Raw genomic sequence first — 22,908 nt, 5'->3', positions numbered from 1 at the left:
GCACAGGGTAAGGGTTCTGTTTGATGCCTGAGCTGGTCGGCATGCCTAACACCCAGGAACAGCGAACTACGTCTACTATCTTCCTTTTGAGGCTTCATGACGAAAGCGGTGCTGTTTGAACAAGATAACTAAATCTGTCTTGTCTTCCAGAGGCTTTTTCAATAACCCACAGAACTTGCAAAACACTGCTACTTAAAGTGGTTTGTATTTCCATGCGTATGGAATATCTCTTATTTAGCCACCTCTTTAGTCTTGCAAATCACTTCAGCTTTTAAGTTTTTCCACAAAAAGCATCTCTCTTGACATGCTGAAAGGTGACCTCTTTGTGGAGCACCTACAGAAGTGTGGAAACTGGCTGAAAGGCCTAGAAATTTTTGCAGAAGACTGCAGAGATGTGATAAGGACAGGCAATAGGAAGGAAAGGACTGGAGTAAGGAATAGGAGGGTTTAAGTATAGAAGAAAATCAGTGTTTTAAAGTGCTTGTGTGGTGTTTACGTCATAAGTGTGTGGAAAACTACTCTCTGCTTGATGAGCTGTGAAAGTCTGTATCGCTTGTAATGTGAACATCTCAAGAGTACATTTTCTGGAAGAATTTGAGAATGCAGGTAGTTAAGAACTCGGTATTCCTTAATGTGCAAAATAAACACGCAAAAAGCGGACAAGACGTAAATGATGCGTGAAATCTGCTAGAAGACAATTGACAATAAATAATGAAGTATAAAATCAAGGGAAAGCACAAATGGAGACTTATACCTGTTGCCGAGAAGCTTTTTAAAATACGGTTTTTCTCAGATCGCCTCTTACTAACCTATGTGAGTCGACTTGAACCCAGTCTATTGGGGTTATTTTCCCCTGTTATTTGTCTTGTCGATACCTCTGCATCACTTCTTGTTGGTGATCTCATAGGCATCAGAAAAGCCAAGGATTCTCCTTTTGCTCTGCTGTGAGATCAAAAACCGTCCTGAGTGCCACTTTTTTAAGGAAAAGAGCTACAGGAGATGGATAGGAGATTATTCACTGCAGACTGATGGAACGTCTGTCAATCTCAGAAATAGTTGTGGCTGGCAGGAGTCTATTTTTGCATTTGTTTCCTTATTTACAGTGAAGAATGCGAGACCTAACGGCGCAGGTAACGAGCAGTCTGCTGCGGTTTCCAGAGGGGACTATTCAGGCACTTGGGGAAGATGAGATAAGCCTCGACTCTGTGCTGCGCGGGAAGTTTTCTGGAGGTGAGCATTTTCCTTTAACTTCGGTCTTGGTATGAAGTTGTTATTGCCCGGAGGTTACCTGAAGCATAGGGTCATAGTATCAGCTGTGTCCGGGTGGTGCTGTTAAGATGCATCAGGTATCGAGAGAACAAAAAGGATGTTTTAACTATTAAAAATGCTAAAATTAAAACGTTAGTAGAGTTAAACTTTGACATTACAACCACCCGCACCAATCTTGTGCTATGAAAATAGTTTACTTAAACATGCTGAGTCAGTGAGCCCTCCTCAATTTCTAAAGAAACAAAAGGCAGTTTTCAAAAAGGTAAAAGCGTTGCTTTGGGCCCTATTTATTTGCACCAGCTCAAGCTCTGTGACCGTCATGCCATCGCACGCAGGAATAGTTCTTCTACAGTGTTACAGAGGCAACCCCCCCTGGTTTTTCCTTTTGAGTCTGACTAAAAACAGAAGGAAGAGGATAGCACTGTTAAGCGCTGCAGCCATATTTCCAAAGTATTTGACAGGATGCAGATGAGTACCCAGTGAGAGTTGCTGAAGGTGGCTAAGCAGGTTAGGGAGTTGACTTTCTGGGTGACCTGAAAGTAGAGCTGGGTGCCTACCGGGATGTCTAGGCTTCTGTTGAGACCAGGTAGAGTCTCTCTGCCTGACTGTAAGGGCAGTGATCGAGTTAATACTTCCTTTGAGTTTGAAGTAGGTCAGTGGAACAAAATGTGTTAATTTCTTTCTGTAATCAGCACGTGTAAGAGTTTAAATTTACTAACACGGTGCCCATTTTAAGATAATTTCCTGTTGAAGTCCAAATCCCTGCCCAAAGTCGGCATGTGTCAAGTAAAATTAATACACTAGAAATGAATTGGCTTAGATTGGTTATATCTGAAGTATGCTTTGAAATATGCTTGTATTCCCGTAGGGATTGAGAGGATTTCCAGCAAAACCAAGCTGAAAACGGTATAAAGAGTATAGATCAAGGTATTGTAATCTTTATCCCAAACCACCACAGTTCTTCAGTGCAGGAATGACAAGTAGAGATGCAAAGTAATAAGGTTGTTAATTTTAAGATGTATTGCTTGAGGATTTCAATGGGTGATTTTAAATAATGGACCAGAATTAGGTAAGTCGGTCTTCCTCTGTTAGGTACTTTTATTGAAGGGAAGGGGCGGTGACTGTGATTTTTTCAGTTGTTTCCATCTTCTGTTGGAAATTTGCTTTAGTCAGCTTTCTTTTCTCTTACAGGGAGAAATGGCCTAGCATGGCTGGCGCGTGGTCCTCAACTCGAGGTAGTGAACTCTGTGACAGGAGAGCGGCGCTCTGCATATCGTTTCAGTGGAGTAAATGAACAGCCTCCCACTGTTCGTGTGGTAAAGGAGTTTTCCTGGCAGAAGAGAACTGGACTGCTGGTTGGGTTGGAAGAAGCAGAGGGAAGTGTTCTCTGTCTGTACGACCTTGGAATATCAAGAGTGGCTAAAGCAGTTGTTCTTCCAGGAAGGGTACGTCCTTTTTAATTGGAGAAACAAAGCCTTTATGTTGTTAGGCGCTGCATAATCCTGTTTCGGGAAAAGCTTTGGAGCGTCTCTTTGTAGGAGGTATTTTTTCTATGTTGCACTAACATACTGCCACTTCAGAGGATCCAGTCAAGAGAGCCTTGATGTAAAATCTCGGCCTTAACGGCACCATTGTCTTTTGAGCTTACTGATCGTAAAAGAAGTTTTCTGGTTTTGTGGTAGAGCACGTAGTTACCTAATTCTCCACTTCCACAAAAAGGCATTGAAAGATACCTTTTTTGGGCCAGAGTGAAAAGAAGAAGACCCCACTCTTTAAAGAGCCTGTAACATACTTTTCCTAAACGGTTAATTTCTGTCAGAAATACCGTCTTTCTTTAAAATATCTCAAACCTCCGTAGCTGAGCTGTGCGTGACTTAGACACATTCCCATGAATCTCAGGCTAGCAAGCAGGTGACTTGAGAGCAGAACACATTTTTCTGTTGAGTTCGGGTAGGAAAAAAGAGCCTTTAGAGAGTTATCCGACAGACTGTTGAAAGATCGACTTTCAGTCTGCAGTCCTTGAATCTCTGCTTATTGACGACTGTGTTTGTGTAGGTGGGATACACTGGTGTGACGTTACTAATTTTTTCTGTCTTCTATAACCCGTAAACTCCAATGATGTAATGTCCCCTAGTCTCATTATCTTCATGTAAACAAGAACCAGCGTAAGTTAATAGAACATCAAGATTCACTCCATCTTTATCCTCTCAGCATCGGCAACAAATAAATACTTACTTATTACTCAGCTTTCCCTAACGTGATTTGGTTTGACTTGCTAGCATACAGGTGGAGTTTTGTTTGTTTGTAATGCTACAGTGCGGTTACCAGTAGTAAGCATTTGTACGGTGGTAATTTCTGAAGATAGGAGCCGGGTTGGTGCTCCTCTGTGTTAGTTTGCCTATCATCTGGGTAAATCTGGGCGTTTCAGACGGAGAGGCAAGCTGTGTGCTGACATAAGCCTATAATCAGTAAGTAAATTGTGGCTGTGAAAAATGACATAGCTTTGTTAGGTTTTCTTTCTTAAATCTAAGTAAGCTGGGAATAGGAAAAGGAAAGGTTAAGAAGGATCACGTCACATATTGGATCTGTGTCTGCAGCAGTGATTTGGAATAGAACGTGGTTATAACTATCACTTGTGTTGGGGAGTTTGTCTACACCACAAAAAGATGGTTCAGGAGAAAATATGAAGAAGCCTTGGGGGTGGGGGGGGGAAGTTGGCTGTTGTGTGGTAAAGGTTATGAATATTGGAATAAAGCCAAAGCTTACCTGAATTTCTGCTCTTCTGCCCTGAATGCTCTTGATTCCAAGCACGTTTGGTCTGTTGCTTTCATTTTGCTTCCTATCTTTTTCCTATTAGATTAGTTAGATCAGCATAGACAGGACACAGGTTGTTTTAGGCTGGCTTTTTAAATTTTTGTTCACATTCATAAAAGTGCTGGTGCGCATTTAAAACCTTTTTTACTTTCTCTGGTGGTTATTTTTCTTCTAAATGAGGACGAGTGTAAATTTCACTAGGGCAGCGTGTCCCTTCAACACTTTCTGAAAATGTTTCGTCCCCGTGGAAGTGGTGTGTCTACCGTGCGACTTGGCCGCTGTCCCGCCTGACTTACCGCCACCACGCATCCTAATACCTGTTTGGCAAAGAAGGCATAGACTGCATCACAGTGCTGGTGGGCTGTGAGCGGTGGGAGAACTAGATGTAGTTTTGTCTTTCTTAAACTTAAGTCCCTTAAATATGGTAAAGTTTCTGGCATATAACTGGTTTTCTAAGTTTCTTAGAGCTAATTGTTTCTAGGTAGGAAATGGAAATTGGTAAGCTGTAATACTAGAATGCACCATTGAAGTTGAAGTTAGTTCAGTTAAATAACTGTAGGAAATCTAGTAAATGGAAGGCAGTAACAGATTTTTGTGCAGGGCTTCCCTCCCGCCCCCGCCCCCGCCTCGATACAATTGGGAACAATGCTTTGTTTTTATGTCTTATGATCCTGTATGTACTTTCTTGTTTCCGATGTGCTAATTCTGGCTCCACTCTTGAGTGATTTCTCTTTGGCTTGTCAAGCAGCTTAAACAGTAACTTGTAGTTTTCCTGTAGGTAACTGCTATAGAACCCATAACTAATCACGGAGGACCCAGTGTGAGCACTCAGCACCTACATCAGAGTCTGCGATGGCTCTTTGGAGTGGCAGCAGTGGCTACAGATGTTGGTCACCTACTTCTGGTTGACCTTTGTTTGGATGATTTAGCTTGCAGTCAGAATGAAACAGAAGCATCGGGTAAGCCTGCAGTTTTTCAACTTGAATTTAGAAGTAAGAAAACTTGTGTCTTGTAAATAAACAATATGCCCCCCACCTTGAAGATACGAGTGTGCAGACATTTATGACCCCTGATTGCAGGTGGCGGTTTGACACCTTACAGTCCTGAACTGACTAAAAATGGGAGTGGCTTAATACTCCTTCTAATGCTGGAAATGCCCCCCTGCCACCAAGATCCCTGTGTCACTCTGATTCTTGCCAGTGAGGTGTGGGAATTTTACCGTCTGAGTCCGTGCAGCTGCCTGATAGGAAGTTGTGTCAGAGGTGCCCTATTTCTTGGGAATGTTCTTCTGCTTCTGTTAATTGGCTCGGGGCAAATTTTAGTCTTGTTTTTTGAAATAAATCCGACTTACCAAAAGTCATGCATTCGGGTGAATGAGATCTCTAATTTGTGTATTCAGCTTGCATACGCTGTTTTGGCCATTACAACAGTGGCTTCAGGAGCTGATGCCACTTCAGAGAGCTTCGTCATGAGGCCCAAAGTCCTGACTTACAGAGTCCAAGAAGAATTTGCCTGTGAAGGTTACACTTTTACCTGGTTTTGAAAGACGAGTGAGAATACCTGTCCAGTCGGAGAGTTCTTATGGTCTTTGAATACATACAAAATGGAGATAGGAAAAAAAGTGTTGCATAAGTGGGTATTCTGCCTGGGACGGTAGAATTAGATTATGTCACGTTTAAAATGCAACCTAAATGGCATAACACGTTCATTTATTGCGTGGTTTTGTGTGTGTAGGCCTAGAAGTTGTCACCAGAATTCCTGCTGAAGTTCCACAAAGAAGAGAAACGGTGACCAGAGAAGGGAGACATCTCTGTTTTCAATTACAAAATCCTTCAGGAACAGCGATATCAACCCTGTGCTACATAAGCAGAAGCAATCAGCTCGTTGTGGGTTTTTCGGACGGCTACCTGTCACTATGGGATATGAAAACTTTGGAGAGGGAGTAAGTAGGCCTTTACACTTGGCCATGCCTGGAGGTGCCGGCGTCTCAATTTTTTGCCTAAGGAAGCATGTTAATGTCAAGAGAACTTTTTCAGGGACTGGAATTTTGAGTATAATCTTGGAATGTTTAGAAATCCTCTTGTGGAACAACTATTAAGTCACACATGGATTAAGTGGACCGCCTTCTCCCCAGTGGACTAGGACTGTTTTCCTTAGTGTGCCTGTGGATTGAGGAATTGTGGAAAGCATGCTGCTTTGGGTTGTGTCAAGCAGCGAGGATGTGACAGAGCTGATTTGTATGAGACCGTTTGTTCTACCCGTGGTATTCAGTGAAAGCAGGCAATGTGTGTATTTCGATGAAACCGGTTTTAAAAACTATTTTTCAGGACCAGTTCCTGCAATTAGGGCATACATTGGAAGGCTTAAGTATGTCAATAATGTGATTTTGGTGACAATATTCTCTAAAGTGTCCAGGATGAAACTAGTGAGACATGAAAAATCAATAGCTGATGTGTGCCGGAAAATATATTCTTTCCTACGTTTCAGGCAACGATGCATGTGAATGAAAGTTTGCTTGGGACACTTGGAGATGAGCACAAGGGACATGTGAATTTGTAAGCAGCAGAAAAACTAAGAGACGATTTTAAATCTGCCAAAGAGCAATCTCACTTGAAATATTTGACCAAATTGAGATAGGGATTCACTTGAGCAAATCTGCAGTGACTCTCCAGAAACTATTGGATGCATAAAGAGAGAGAGTGGAGCAGTAATTAGGTGGCAAGAATAGATTGTGAAGGTACAAATAAGGTTCAGAAGTCTGGAAGAAAAATGCTTTACATAGTCCAAGTAAAGCAACGAGAAACTACTTCTGTTTGGCGCTGGTTTAACTTTGTGCACAGAAGATATGCTGCATTTTAAGTTCGATATTGGAGTAGGCTACAACAGTTTGGACAATCTTTTGCCTGGCAGCTGAAGTGATCGTTTATGTTTCTCCTCCTCCTCCTCCGGCAGAGGAGGGCATAAGCCCAGGTTATTGCATTTGACGGTCAGTAATTTCCTCACCTCTTGGCTGTTGCGTAAGAAGTAGTCGCTTCCTTGACTCACTTGTTTGAGATGCAAGTATGACCTTCTGTACTTTGAGGATAAGCATGTAAGGTGCTCTTTTCTCAGAAGATGCTTCTACCCGTCTACAAACAGTTAGGGCCAGTAGGCTCACCTTTTTTCTTTTTCTTTTTTAAACCCGTAGGCACCACTCTCAGCTTGAAGGAGGACGGGTTCCTGTCTATGCTGTTACTTTTCAAGAGCCTGAGAATGATCCTCGCAATTGTTGCTACTTGTGGGCTGTCCAGTCTACGCAAGAAAGGTGAATAAAAACTTCGTATAAGCCACTGAATTCTTCTTTTTTACATATACTTGTTCCCATACAGTTAATACATGTGTATTTGTTTTGTTTATTTAGCTGTGCAGGAGATTCTCTCGGGTACGGAAGGTGTTAAGCCTACGATGCCGTTTTTTACAGGATTTAACAGACGTGAAGAGGGACCTCCTAGTTCCTACCTTCTGACAGAAGGCAAAGCAACAGTGGCTGTAGTTTTGTGCTTGCCTTCTTAAATGACTTCTTGTTTCTTGATGACTGCTTCACGATTTGTTTGCTGTTCGTACCATGGTATTAAAATACCATTAAAAGTAGTTGAGGCTGCAGATCTAGACACACTAGACGTGCCAATGTGACAGCCTGCCAACCTGCCCCTAAAGGAGGGAGGTGAGGGTATTGCCGATTACCTTGTGCCAACTTTAGCAGTCTTTGGAGCCTTCATGAGCCAGTTCAGCTCACGTGGCAGAGCACGATCGCTGTTCAGCAGAAAAGTCAATGGTTTCCTGCTGGGCTGATGAATCACATGAGCGTGTGGAAGGGTGCAGCGTATGCAAGAGAGGGACTGGGACTTTGGTGGTAAGGGAAGGGGAGAAAGATCTCCCTCCTTCAGCATCAGCAAGCTATTTCATCAGCTCAGCTGTTCATAGCGTGGCAATCTTTTTAGGTTTGACCTTAAAGCAGCTTTGATCGAGAACTCTTCACTGTGCAGAGCTCTTTCCAACAAGGTTTAGTCCATACAACATCTAAAAGCTTTCAAACTGTATGGTTAGCATTTGCCCCTGAAGCTGTTAGTGTCAAAATTTCCTCCTCTATGTTTTAGCGTCCAAATGTGACCGACTGCCATGTTTTGGGAAGTGCTGTTTTTCTTTTCAGCAAGAGCATGCTATTAGGAAAACTTCAGTCTTGATCTAATAAAATGGTAATGAGGACTATAAAGCAGCTTTGTAATCAAATGTCATAATTTATACCTTTTTCAGTGAAGGTGATGTTGTGAGTTTACATCTGTTGCAGTTAGCATTTGGTGACAGAAAACGCTTGGCATCAGGACAAGTCATGTACGAGGTAAGACGTGCATGTGTGTGGAAGGATGAAACTAGTACTAAATTTTCTCGAAGTGAGTATCAGTTAAGCTGGCAGGGGTAATATTTACCATCAAAATTCACAGATGAATGAAAAGGAAGTAATCTCTTGCTGAGTCTTCTTGGGCATGGCCTTTGTCCATAGGTTTTGAAAACAAGTCGTACAATTTCATACTGCAGTGTTGAGTGTTCCAACTGGATTCACCTGCAAAGAGCCCAACTGAATTCAATTCCTGAAGAGGAAGCAGCTTTTACAAATAAAATTATTCTTCATTTAAACACCAAATTAATGGCACGTAGGAAGAGAAGACGGGGCTATCCTCTTTTAAAGTTACTTGTAGCTACAGCCTTAGCAGCGGCAAAGACCGTACCTTGTACTGTGTGCTTCTTTGGAAAAAACCCCATTGGTCTATAGCCGTTTCTCTCGTGGCTGCTTTGTTCTGTCTCAACACTTTAATGTTAAAATGGGGGACCTTTTACTATGCAGCAATTCTTGGTCATCTTATTTTCCTGAGTAAGACGTGACGAGTGTCAGCTTCCACCTCAGAAGGCTGAAATGTTTAAAAGCAGCTTCTAAACATGCGTCTCCTAGAAATTCCCGTTGCCACTCTTTTAAAAAAGCACACAAAGTGATTAAATACTGTTGTTGTTGTTGTGTTTGTGACCTGAGAAAGCTGTGGTGTAGTTAATGTGAGGCTTTTAACCCTCTACAGACTATGCAACCAGTAATGCATTCACAGGCTTATAAGAGGTGTCAGGCACCAGTCTCTGGATGTGAGATATTTCACTCCCCTGCTGTTTCTGCTTCCCTGTGATGAGTGTTGTGGAAGACTGAAACAGGAACCAATCTTACGAGGTAGCTGAAGAGAGAACTAAACAGCTGGACCCTCTGGGGCAAAAAGACGGGCTCTTCAGCTCGCTTCCGGATGAGCCACTTACACATGTAGCTTCATGCCAAGACCTGATAACAGCTACTGCCAAAAACCCCCAAAACTAACTCCCAGCCCCCCCAAACCCCCAAAAGGTGCATTAGGACAGGATCTGTGCTCCACAGCGGACACTTTTGGTCTCAGAATACTTGCTTGTAGTCACAGATTGCTCAGTACTACGTGGCTGTCTGCCTGCGTGACTGGCTGAGTCAAGTTTCTTGTCTGTCTTCCGTGGCAGAAAATTTAAGAGGTGTTCCCAATTGCCAGGCCAAGTCTGAGTAAACAAGGAGGACTACTGTTGACCCTCGTTCATTGAATAGAGTTCATGGGAGCTTGAAAGACTTTTCTACTACAGCAGTGCTTTACTTTCCAGGAATCAGTCTTGAGGCTATGAAACAGCGCATCTTTGACTTTGTGTCGTGGTAAAAGGTCACAAATAGGACTTTTGGAACATGTGGCACTGTCTTTTTGTAAATGAGCCTCAAACTTCTGTCTCCATTGCCTTCAAGGCTGGTTTAAGTCTGTGCTCAAGAAATCAACCTAAGGGTGTGTTTAAGTTGTGCTTTCAAAGATCTTTTTTATACCACCTCGGCAGCTGCTAAATCTCGTGCATCCAGTCATGGTCACGGAGCACATCTTTACCTTTGTCCTACACAATGCTTGCGGATGGACAGAGTGTACAGCCTCTACTTTCGTATCAGAGTCTGACCAGTGCACCTCATTTGAGAAGTGTCTTCGTATTTTACTGGTCAATAAAGTTGTTACTGAACATCTTCCATACAGTGGGGTTCCTTAACTGAGATTTGCTTGCCCCAGCGTGGAAAATGTGAACTATACTGGTTTGCTTTAGAAGCTGTCTTAGGCAGGACTTGTTTGATATTATTTCCCCCTTCCCCTCCGCCCCAACTCTGGGGGGGACTGGCTCCCCCCCAACATTTCTATGTGAATAAAAGTTGAAATTTCTAGCAGTGAAAATTCACCTCTAACAGGTTTATGGAGTTTTAGTACTTCATCTGATGAAGCGGTCTTTCGAATGGTGGACTTGTTCAGGACAACTTTTATTAAAATTGGCTTTAGTGATTATTCCTTCTACAATAAAAATGAGGTTCTTTGCTTGGGCTTCATGCTAGTTTTTCAAAGAGGCGGTTTAGATTTTTCTTATCTACTCTGCACGTCTCTGTTATGTCCAAAGGTACTTGATAAAATAGAATGAACTGTGCATGCTTCAGAGCAAAATTTAGCATTTTTCTTTTTAGTCATGTCAGATTTTTTTTTTTTTTTTTTTTTTAAAGCCAGTCTCGATATTTATAGGTAGCATTTCCTAGAACGGTTGAGAGAAAGCTTGTCTCTTCTCAGATTAGGTGAATTGGAGGTATCACATCAAATCATATGAGAATGCGTTGTGTCGTGCCAGTTCATTTTAGAGCTCTGAAAGTTTGGGAAACTTGGGTCGAATGTGGTATGATGGATTTTTGGTTGGTTTTTGTTTGGTGGTGTTTTTTTGTTGGTTTTTGATTTTGTTTGGTGGTTTGCTTGTTGGGTTTTTTTAATTGTAGAGCTGCTATTTGTCCACAATACACACAATTCATGTGTTGCATTGTAGACAGTTTGAATGTATGCTGTATTTGGAAAGACAGTATTTCAGTTAATGCTTACTTAGAAAATGGTGGTATCGGAGGTTCAACACAACCCTGCTGGAGTTTCTGTATATCTCAAAGTAGTTTGCTGACTCTGTAGTAATTTGTGATCCTAAACGCGTTGCCCATGTGCATCCCACGTCCCCTCTGTGTTCTGCTTTTGCTGTTGGCTGTGCTTGGTGGAGGAGCTGAGGGATATTTCACCCATTAGTCTCTGGCAAGATTAGAGGAGGAGCTGGTAAGAGCTTACGCGGTTTGAAAGAAGATCGTTAACCAGGAAGAAGTTCTCATAGCTACTACAGAGAGATGCATTTTCGCTCTAGTGGTGTGCCTACGGATAATAATACCTCTCGACAGAGCTTTAGCTGCTGTAATGCCATGACTTCTCTAACTTCATCAGTTCTGTAATCAAGACACGGAGCAAAGAGCTTTGCGTGCTTATGTGTTACGCTATTTCAGATATCTCTTTGTAGACATACGTTTAGGTTTGTAAAGGAACCTTGATGTTGCAAGGAATTCTGCAAAACATGTTTAGAACTGAATAACGTTAGGGAAATGCTAGATTTTGAAAATGTGCAAAGCCTTTACAGCCAAACTTGCCCGTTACGATTTGACACTTAGTTCTCTTGCACGTCAGATGTCGTTTCTATTGGCCATCAGAAATAAGCTCATGGGAAATACACGCTGTACTGTGCATATTCTACTAGAGGTATACGTTCTTTCATGTTTCGGTATAACGTATGTTTTTAGCCCCAAATGACCTTTTCTCTCTCCTTTTATTTTTTCTGCAGGGTTTGGAATACTGTGATGAAAGGTACAGTTTAGATCTCACGGGTGGAGTCTTTCCCTTGAGAGGGCAGACCAGCAATGCCAAATTACTCAGCTGCCAGACTGTAGAAAAATTTCGCAACCACGTTGACAGAGAGGATAGCGTTAATGAAGGTTTGTTCTGATGTCCGTGTTTGGCTATTCTAAAAGAAACGGTTTTAGAATCCAAGCAATGAACGCTGTTCTGTACCCGCAGTGTGAAAGTCTTAAATATCTGTATAGACTAGCTTGTTGGGCTTCTTGAAAAAGGCAAATTGGGTGCTTAAGTTACGTGGGGCTGCTTTAAAGGACAAAATAGGTTTTATTTTATGCTTGCTGACACGCTACAGCGACGTATGGTGGGGTCATCTGTGTAATGCTTGTCAGTCGTTTTATTCCTCCAGCTGTCTTCTTTGAGCAATAAGATCATCCTCTCCATTGCTTAGGAATGTTACCTGAATGTTTTTTTTCCTGTGCAAACCTATGTCTGCATCTGCATCCAGTTGGTGGCCGGTCAGTTTCTGTTTGAAATAATTATCGGTGATCTGGATGAGGGGATCGAGTGCACCCTCAGTAAGTTTGCAGACGACACCAAGTTGGGCGGGAGTGTTGATCTGCTCGAGGGTAGGAAGGCTCTGCAGAGGGATCTGGAGAGGCTGGATCGATGGGCCGAGGCCAACTGCATGAGGGTCAGCAAGGCGAAGTGCCGGGTCCTGCACTTGGGTCACAAGAACCCCATGCAACGCTAGAGGCTTGGGGAAGAGTGGCTGGAAAGCTGCCTGGTGGAAAAGGACCTGGGGGTGTTGGTCAACAGCCGGCTGAATGTGAGCCGGCAGTGTGCCCGGGTGGCCAAGAAGGCCAATGGCATCAGTATGCTTGTATCAGAAACAGTGGGGCCAGCAGGAGTAGGGAAGTGATCGTGCCCCTGTACTCGGCACTGGTGAGGCCGCACCTCGAATACTGTGTTCAGTTTTGGGCCCCTCACTACAAGGAGGACGTCGAGGTGCTGGAGCGTGTCCAAAGAAGAGCAATGAAGCTGGTGAAGGGTCTGGAGAACAAGTCTTATGAGGAGTGGCTGAGGGACCTGGGGTTGTTTAGCCTGGAGAAAAGGAGGCTGAGGGGAGACCTTGTCGCTCTCTACAACTACCCGAAAGGAGGTTGTGGCGAGGTGGGTGTCAGTCCCTTCTCCCAGGTAACAAGCGATAGGACGAGAGGAAATGGCCTGAAGTTGCGCCAGGGGAGGTTTAGATTGGACATGAGGAAAAAATTCTTCACTGAAAGAGTGGTTAAACATTGGAACAGGCTGCCCAGGGAAGTGGTGGAGTCACCACCCCTGGAGGTATTTAAAAGACGTGGAGACGTGGCGCTTAGGGACATGGTTTAGTGGTGGACTTGGCAGCGTTAGGTTTACGGTTGGGCTTGATGATCTTAAGGGTCTTTTCCAACCTGAATCGTTGTATAGTTCTATGATCTGCCTGTCCAGTTTGTCCTCTCTAAACCTAATAGGTTCCTGCACCTATTAGGAGTACACGAGTTCTTAAAGCAGCAGCTTTCCTTGTCCATATACACAGTTAAAACTCTTACGACGTCTTTCCTTACCTTGCAATAAGTCAACATACATCTCTGGGTTTACAAATTCAGTTATGCTCTGACCATATCTTTGAGCCTGCTGCAGCGAGAACTTTCATAGCCTTTTGTTTTGACTGCGTTATTCACCTTCCCTCTCTGGCCTTAACGTATGTCTGATGTTGGAAGGAAGACACTTGCATGATCATTCTAGGCTATTTCTGTTTATTGTCTTTGATTTAGTCCTGAAGTGGCAACTTCCACCTCTTCTGTGATGCCATCCTCTATCAACCGTGTGTCAAAATCTAATAAAAACGCCTTTGGATTTTCTCCACTTGTGTCATGTTTCTGAGGAGAGTGCCTTCTAAAAACTTGTTAAAAACAAACAAGCAACACCCCCCACCCCCAAAGAAAAAAAACCCCAAACCCAAAACAACAACAACAACAACAACAAAAATGCCTTTCTGTCTCCTTTTTACCAAGTATGAGGCATGGAGAAATACCTGTGATTTTTCGGATGGTTTCTAATTAGCTTTTCTTCAGGTTCTGTTCAAGTTAAGTTCTAGGCATACGTGAGCTTCTGTTGGATGTGGGTTGAGGCTGGCAATGAAGCTGTCTTCTGAATTGTGAAAATAATGGATATCTTCAAAGGCAGATTCAGCGGCTAACAAAAGTGAAATGGCACAGGAGCTCACAATGAAACATAGTAAAGTGTGTGAGGATCCCTAAACGGTAATGATGAATTCAACAGAGAACAGAGAAACATTTTGCCAAACAAGCTGTCTCCTTCTTCCTTACTCTGTTAGGGCAAATGGTATACCACATTCTTTGCTTCCACCTGGAGAAGGCACTCTCCCCAGAGAAGACAGACCATGCCACTCGTTGAGAGAACCGGAGTATACCATTGTGAACGTCTTAAGTTAAAGACTTCATTCCAATTTCCTCTTTGTTGGTTTTGGGGTTTTTATTACGTATTTTGTGTGCTAATTGTGTTCTTTCCCTCTGAATGTGCTGGAAAGGAGCTATTCTTAAGACTTGTAATTGCGTCAAATCTGGAAATTAATAATGCCAGCTGAGTGATACAAGTGTATACGATAATGACTGGTATGCTTTCTAAAAGTAGCAATGTACGTGTCCCTAGCATAGTTTTTTTGCTAAACTATTCATCTAGCTAAACGTCTTGATCCGCTCTTGATGGATGGAAAACTTAATTAGCTGGTAACTGTGTGTTTGGTTTGGCTTGGAACTGATACAATTGGATCAAGAAAAAGGGGCAGTATGACTGAAAGCTATCACGGAGCTGTTTGCTATTCTGTACTTTTTTTTTTTTATTATTCTTAGTAAGTGCTGTGTTTCATGAGTGATGGAACAGAATCAAGCCCAAACAGAAAGCGGTGTTTAAAACTATCAGGTGTATCGTCTTTTCTACAAATAAGAAACCACGTCTTGTCTTTTACAGTAGTGTCTCCTGAGACCAGCGTATCAATCTTCAGTTGGCAAGTGAATACACATGGTCAGGGAAGACCATCTACTTATTTGGGTGTATTTGACATTAATCGCTGGTACCATGCTCAAATGCCAGATTCGCTAAGGTAGATTTTTGTTAAGTTGTTTTCAATATCCCTACAAACAATTCGTTTGAAAGTGGGCGTTCAGCTTATGCGCTTGTTTTCTTTAAGGCCAGAAGAATTCCTTCACGATTGCCCCTATTTCGCATTGTGGTCGCTGGATACTGTGGTAAGCGTGACTTCTCCAAACCTCATTTTGGATATTCTGGTACGTGAGCGGAGTCTAAGCCGGGGAGTTCCTCCTTCTTATCCACCACCTGAGCAGTTTTTTCATCCAAGCACCTATAATTTTGGTAGGTATTTCACCGCTTTTAATAGCGATAAGCTTAAACGGAGGTCAAATGCCATTTATTGGTTCTCTTGTTCGTTGTTTGTCACTCAAAACCCAAACCAAGCCAAAACACCCCACAAACCCAACTCTAATGACGTTGTACTAAGAAAGCATTTAGTGTTGTGAAACATATCTGACGGTCTGCTGCGTTTTGGGTTTGGGTGCTTTTGTAACGTAGCCTGTGAAGTGGCGATGGTTATAAAATGAAACGACTATGAACTGAAGCTGAAAGCACAGCACCTCGGCAGCGCTAGAGAGAAAATTCCTACACGCAGTAATTTTTTTTAACAAGTTTGTGATGTGATGAAGAAAACGGGTACTCAGTTATATCTTTCCCAATATTGCTATTTCGAAAATGTGAACTGGTCATAACATAACTGTGAGAGTACGGAGTGCTGTCAAACGTTCGTTGTTTCTGCAGATGGTACGTGCTTGCTGAACTCCGGAGTCGTTCGCATGACTTGCACCGGCTTCCAGAAGGAGGTGATCTTTTACTGTGTCTTTATTGAGACTGTCAAGAGATGTACCTCTTCTAAGTTTTCCATGGCACTGCTTTCGGTGTCAGAGACCGTTTTACGCTCATCCTGCCCATCCGCACGCATAATTGCAATCGTATCCTGCCAGTTTTATGCAAACGGTCATGTTTCAGGTCCACTCTCGGGACTGTAAAACTACCATTGTCTCCTGTTGAAGCACGATCAGGGATTGAATGTCTAGAAAGGAGTAGAACGTTGCTGTAGGGCAAGAACAAAAATGTTGTGGAAGTCGGGGAAAGCTGTTACTGCTTTATTACCCATCAGTCGAACTGCCTGCATAGTCCCGAGTTTTAGGGTTTTGACCCCTGATTAACTTGAAAGAGGAGGACAGAGTGGAGAAAATGAGAAATTGCTTAACTGTTTAAGAAGAAATGAATTTGTTTTTTCTCCCAAACTTGGCCAAATTGTAACTTCCGAGCCACTGCACGGATTGTAACAAATAATTTTGAAGTAAGTTTCAGCTCGCCAAATATTTCCAACATAAACCAGCTTCTGCACAAAGAAGCACAGAAAGGGTCTTCCGAAGTGTGATTTGAAGTTGTGTGTTAGTTCTAGCTTGTAGAGAATGTATTTTGCGTCAGTGTTCAGGGAAAGAGAAAGGCCTGTGTCGTGACAGAGCAGCTCGAAAATACTTAAGCATTGCAAGGGCTGCTATTGTGTTTTACAGGATTTGGTTTAGAAACTGTAACTGTTAGTTTGGCTGCCGTCTTTAAGACTCTCCCTAGTAACGCTTGCTCAGATTGCCAACCTAAAGCACATTATTGATGCAAGCTTTCTGACAGTTTAAGTGAACGTTTGTATTAGTTCTCTTAGTGGTTATCCAGAACCTTAGCGACTGCCTAATAATGCTGTCTTAACCTGTAGTTTTTGATTGATGTTTCAGACCTTGAATTTTTTAAAGAAATCTGGTCCTTCGATAAGCGAAGCCATTCATGACAGCTACAATAGGTGTCTTGTAGCTGGCTTGCTGTCTCCAAGGCTAGTTGATGCCCAGCCATCCAGTTTGAGCCAGGTGAGTGCGTATCAGGGAATCAAGGGGGAAATACATCCCTCTTGTCTGACGGGGCTGTAGAGGCTACAGGACATGATGATCTGATTTTCCTGTTATTTGCAAGCTGCACTGAAATGCAGGGCTTGACTTTAGTTAGCAGAAGTAGTAGTAGTCTTCGATCCAAACTACTGAGGTTGACTGGGAACAGTCTTTAGAGACCCCTCTCTTCATTCTGTGCCCCAGATACGCACAAGGACGCGTGCAGTCAGTGCTGGTCATGCGCAGCAGAAAGCACCCTTCCCTCAGAACAACCTTCATCCCCGTCAGCTTCTCAAAGCACGAGGTTCAGTGCAGTAGCTGACGAAGGGGGTGTCTCGCTCGGATGCGAGCTATTGCAGACATCAGCTTGCTGCACGATACGTGACCATTTGCTTCCAAGGAAGTGGGCTGTGGTAAACAATTACTGTGGTCAGCTCTACCTGAGACTTTCATCACCGCTTCCGCTCATTTTCCCTTCATCAGTAGGCGCTTCTGCATCCTCTCAAAGCAGATCTTCACCTCTGTAGCCTTTGCCTTGTGCTACAGTAGCCCAATTTACTCCTCTTAGAGTGCCCTCTTGTTGCTGCAACACCTTAATCGCCTTTATCTCATGACACCCACTACCTTCTACCTGCTTTATCCCACCATAGTGACTTCACCCGCCTCTTTCGTAGGTTTCCCATTTGCAGTGCACCAACCTCTCTCTCTCATGCAAAGAGTTTTGTGAGAGATGGAGCGTCTTCACCCAGGCAGGATCTAAGCTAAGGGATCAGCTAGCTAGTCATCCCACAGTGGAGCGGTTAGTGGGGAGGGGAGAGCAGTCTTCCCACTGCCCTCATCTTCCTGTCTACTGGATTCTTCACCGGATTTGTGGAAGCGTGTTAGGGCAAGTAACGCTTCTGCACAGTGCGGTAGCTAAAGTAAATTTCTTGGCAAGTTGGCCTAGCCCATAGACTGTTTATTTTGCAAGCCTGATGTAGACTCTTGCATTCAGATTAGATGTTCTGGCGTCAACTCCAGTTTGGAAATAACTTGGGAAATCAAGAAGTTTTTCTAATAACCTTTGCTGAACTGGGACTATCTCGTTCAGAGACTTGTTAGGCATTTGAGCAGGGATTTCGTTTGCATGTCAGTAAGACAAATTTCAGGGTTCGGGTCAAGAAGCTTGCTTTGGAGTTTTGTTTGCCACCGTAAGTAGCATTTGGTGTGTTTCCTTGTCTGCAACCACTTTTCAGACAAAGGTGGAACTATCACATGTGTATTCCAATGTGTAGAAATGGCTTTGACTGGAATGATTTTACCTAGAAGGGAAAGATAGTTTTGAATGTGTTTAAAAAAACCAAACAAGCAAACAAGCAAGCAAGTAAAATTTTATGAAGGATCGTTTCACCTGAAAGAAGTATCAGAACACCAGCTGAAATAAGCTGCTACTTAACATCGCATGTCTGTGCACACCTGTACATTATCCTTCTAAAGGATTACCGCTACGCTGTAATACAGTGTTGGAACGGCCTAAAATGTAAACCTATTAGACTTTAAATGTCTCACTTCTTTCCTGTCATTTTAGAAAACTGTAACTTAACGTTTTGGGCGTCAGAACTGCTTGACGCCTTCATAGTCTAGAAAGCTGCTTGCCCTTAGCTTCACTGTTTCCACGCAAAGAGTGTATTTGGTCTGTCCCCTTCATGCATTCCTGATGGCAAGCTTCACGCACAAAACGCGTAGTGGGTCTAGCAGAGGATGTTACCGACAACAGTTAGTTGGAACTCAGTAAACTGAGACTACAATGCAGAGGCATGCAAATAAAGGTTAGAATCAGCCTTCAGTAAGTTGAACTGGCAGAGGAAAAGTTTAATGTGTTCCTCAGACCAAGCAGCAGTCCAGCCCGTGGCTAGAATTAAGAAAAAGAATGTGGAATTAGTTGCATGTGTACTCACTGCCTTTGTGACGTCTGAATGAGTATACGGTTAGAAGCAAACACGTCCTGTTGATGGTTCAGGTATTGACAGCATGTGAGATGCTCATTTTAGTTTGTCTGTTACGTTTAGGAGGAGCAGTTAGAAGCGGTATTGTCAGCTGCTGTCCAGGCAGGTTCTTTAGAACTTCTGACTGGATGCATTAAGCATTGGACATCTGAAGGTAACGCTTCTTATGTTGTTTTGATGTTACGTATTTTTTGGTTTGAAATTGTTGATTCAGTTCTTTTTTGTTCTCTTTTTTTAAAGAGCAGCCAAGTTCTGCTGCTAATTTACGGTTTGTTCTTGAGTGGACGTGGAACAAAGTGATCTATACAAAAGACGAACTGGACCAAACATGTGAGTCCTAGTGTAGTCATTCTGCAAACATAAAACCATTCTTTCTAACTGAGCTTGTTCAGTAATCTGCTGGTATAGGATATTGCACGCGGTTCTTTAAGTGTACTTTGAAACTCTGAAATTGCTCTGCCGGCTAACGCTTTAATATTTGTTCTTTAAAAAGGTGTTCCGCTGTTTGATGGCTCTTGCAACTTCATTGACCCACAGACATTACAGTCTCTTCAGCACTGCCAGTTGCTCCTGAGCAACCTTAGCACAGTCTTAAACTGTTTTCTAACGGAAGCACAGGAGCTTACTGAAAAAGGTGTGTAAGAGTATTACTAAGCCTTTGGCACGTTTTATTAAGGTTTGGAATTATGCTTGGGTTGCAGTTGTGGAAGCATGAGCTTTTGTTGTTTTTGATGGTTGGAAGACAGCCAAAGCCAAATTTAGCTGGGAGAAGGGGCTTAAATCTGAGAAGCTGGGAGGACCACTTAACATGCCCTGAGTTCAGGGAAACAGTTTGTTGTGGAGTTCATGCAAGTGGCTAGGGGAGGCTACATTCAGCAAGAAGCGATGTAAGCAACTGGGTCGACATTACAGCAACTGAATGTGCTAATGCCGAAAAGTATTCTCTTTAATTCTTAGCTAGCAATTTGTAATTGCATGCAAGTCTGGTATTGCAAATGACTGAAACGTATGAAGGAAGCAGAAATGAGTAACTTGTAAGTTACTTGGGTTTCTGTAGCTTTTTATATTATAAACTGTCCTTGGCATGTTGAGAAAAAAGAGGCGTATCCCTTTGCTGTAGTACAAATCTCTGCTACGTGAAAACCAGAGGTCTTGTTCGTGAGTGCATTTATTAGTTCAGGCTTTATTTTTGTTACTCTAACCTTTAGTGAATGTGCTTCTTTGTAGGGGTTGCTTTTTGTTTTGGTGGCGATTGTGTGGGGTTTTTCTTCAAAGGAGGAAGTGACAGAGAGTGAAAACTGCAAAGGCAAAGATTTCTACCGTGTTATTTTTATACTTTCTGTTCAGTATGATGAAGGGAGTTTTGTAAAAATGGGAGGAATTGCATCACAAGAATCATCTTCTATGCCTTTTTTCAGGTTTTGCAGACTTGACAAACAAGCAGGTGGTAACTAGCCTCATTTCTTTGTATGCACAAGTGGTCACCTGGTTCTGTCGATCCAGCCTCCTTCCAGAGGGTTTAGGTAAGCATAAACTGTAACACGTTTGTAACGAGGAGACTCTCCAGGAAGTGATTCCTACGAACACATGCTTAGCCATGCTTTGGTAAATGTTTTGTCCGTAACACGTCGTGTCGGTCCAGCGACAGCGTGTGCTGACGTTCCGTTGGTGAAACGGAGATTTTACAGGTTTTTCAGGCACCTAGTGTAGCGTAATGCAAGCGGTTTCTTTCCGGGATGTGTTTTGGAAATAGCAACAAGCCTCTGTTGCTATTCAAGGAGTTGCTTGTGTCCACAGCTTGAAATACTTGGGATTTGAAACAAATAACTGTGGAACAACCAATACTGGAGTGCTTGTTTTTACAGTAAAAGCATTACCTGCATGTTTTGAACTTTGTCTTTATTGCTTGAGGGAAATCTACACCTCGGAAATACTTCTTTCCTTGGATGGATTATAAATTCTGTCGCCAGCCTTAACTGTCTTACAAATGCTCACGTGACACGTTGAAAAAACCATTCCCTCGGAGAACTGTTTTTTCTTATAGTGAACTCCAGCTTACACCACATGTTCTGAATGCGGCGTCAACTGTAAACTTGAAATGGCACTTGAGACAGGAAGGAATTGAGTCTCGTGTCCTACGTCTCCTTTAGCAAAGGCAGAAACAGGACTGGCTGCTTTCAGAGTTGGAGGCTTCTTGATGCTTAGCTTGTACGATCGTCTGTCTTTTTAGTCAAAAATTTTAGATTAAAAATGTGATATTGCTTCTTTAACTTGCTTTTACTTTATTGCCTGTAGATGACGAGACGCGTTTGTCTAGACCTTTCTACAATTATCCTCTGATTCAGAGCTACTATACTGGTCATCGGCAGAAACTTGAGCGTTTATCGAGGTAGGACTTACTGGAAAACTCTAGAACGCTTCCACTGCCAATTCGGAAGTGGAAGTGAATGGCTTTTGTATCGACGGTTGTATTTGCCACGCTTAATGCCTTTGCCGGCAATACTCTTGACTGCGGTGATGCGTGTGTTCTGTTGAACGCAGAGCTTACTCTCCTGTGTTAAAATGTTTACACACACCTCTGCTTAGTACCATCTGCTGGTATCATCAGTTTTTTGTGGCGTACTTAACTCATTGGCTAATCTGTATAATTTGTTACTCCTGAAGAAGATCGTGTGATTAGGAGAGGCTCAGTCATCTCCAGCTCAGCAAAGCACGGCGTTCACAGAACAGTTGTTCTGGGCACAGAAGAAAGCGTGTTGTGGAAAAAAATCCTCTCTCTTCTTGACTAGTAATGGATGGTAAAAATTGTATTGGCCTAAATCCCCTACTCACAAGTACCTTTGTGTGATTTAATAAGATAGTCAGAGTTACACGTCGTTGGCACACCTAGCACTCTACTGGCTATTGGCTAGAAGTCGCTTCCTACTGTAAACTCTCTTTCCTGGACTAGCTTGCTGGCATATAGGTGATATGCCTTGGATTAGATGATAATAGATTTTTCTTTGGCAGTTGTACTGAGAGCTAAATAAAGACCTAAACAAGCTTAGGCTATGGCACTGTGAACAAGATGCTGCCAGGTGAGTTAAGGTGGAAGCTGCAGTGGATTAGGTATTGACTTGAAAGTTCCTCTGACTTAGCTTACGTCGCAAGTAACTTACCTACAGGCTCATGTGTTCCTTAGAAGCATACAGCCTCTAGCGTGCTTTTTCTGCTTTTTATCGGCGGGAAAGTAAAGGGTAGCGTCGCAGTCGGCAGAAGACTGTGAAGGGCTTTTGAAGAGCGTAATTCTTAAAAGTTCAGCCATCCGTAATTGTAGTTCTATTTTGAACTCCTTTAATAGCTGAATGTCTCCTAACGGTCGTTGAATCATGGAATCATAGAATAGTTTGGGTTGGAAGGGACCTCTGTCTTCCATCTGACTCAGAAATTTTTTCCATGTGCATTTCGAGTCGTAATCACGCCTTTGTATGTTTGTTCCTTTCTTTGACTGGCTCATTTTTTGTTTTGACTGGAGGAAATTTGTTACACGGAGAGGCTGGAATTAGTGTTTTACTCTGTCCAAACCCTTGCTACCTTTTGTTCCAGAGGAAAATGGGATTCTGACTGCTTGATGATTGATGGAATGGTTTCCCAGTTAGGAGACCAAGTTGGGAAGTTGTGGCGGAGAGATGAAGGAGGAACTGGGAAATATCCACCTGCTACTTTACATGTGAGTGTGGTGTTCACTGAAAACAACAACAACAACAACAACAACGCCCCCCCCCAACCCCACCCAAGAGCCAGTGATTTATGCAAGACAGGGGTTTTTAAAGACCACCTAATTTTTTATTTCAGGCACTGCTGGATCTCTATTTGCTAGAAAACATTGAAGAAAGCTACAAACATGCAATTGTATCCTTTCCAGTTGTTTTTACTACACCTTCAGTATATGCACATAAATGTTCTTAAATGTTTGTCGCCTACGTGTTTAATGACACTTTTGAATTTATGCTTCAAACACAATGCAAGCGAAAACAGTTAGTTTAGAATTAAGTCGTAGGC

The 22,908-nt window shown here is 42.7% G+C and overlaps 1 protein-coding gene across 1 annotated transcript; it reads left to right on the top strand.

The window, feature by feature from the left end:
• Positions 1 to 2,704: 2,704 nt before the first annotated feature.
• Positions 2,705 to 16,843, top strand: LOC143158876 (protein ELYS-like; the record flags this gene model as incomplete). The annotated part of the gene is made up of 10 exons (XM_076335330.1): positions 2,705 to 2,714; positions 4,875 to 5,042; positions 5,818 to 6,025; positions 7,271 to 7,387; positions 8,377 to 8,461; positions 11,836 to 11,986; positions 14,877 to 15,009; positions 15,097 to 15,278; positions 15,738 to 15,799; positions 16,736 to 16,843. Coding segments are annotated over exons 3-10 (858 nt in total), but the record flags the coding sequence as incomplete, so codon positions are not given.
• Between the last annotated feature and the right edge of the window lie 6,065 nt (positions 16,844 to 22,908).

The sequence above is a fragment of the Aptenodytes patagonicus genome, chromosome 3, assembly GCF_965638725.1.
Source record: "Aptenodytes patagonicus chromosome 3, bAptPat1.pri.cur, whole genome shotgun sequence".
In the NCBI taxonomy this organism is placed as follows: Eukaryota; Metazoa; Chordata; class Aves; order Sphenisciformes; family Spheniscidae; genus Aptenodytes; species Aptenodytes patagonicus.
This window is presented reverse-complemented; position numbering and strand designations above follow the sequence as displayed.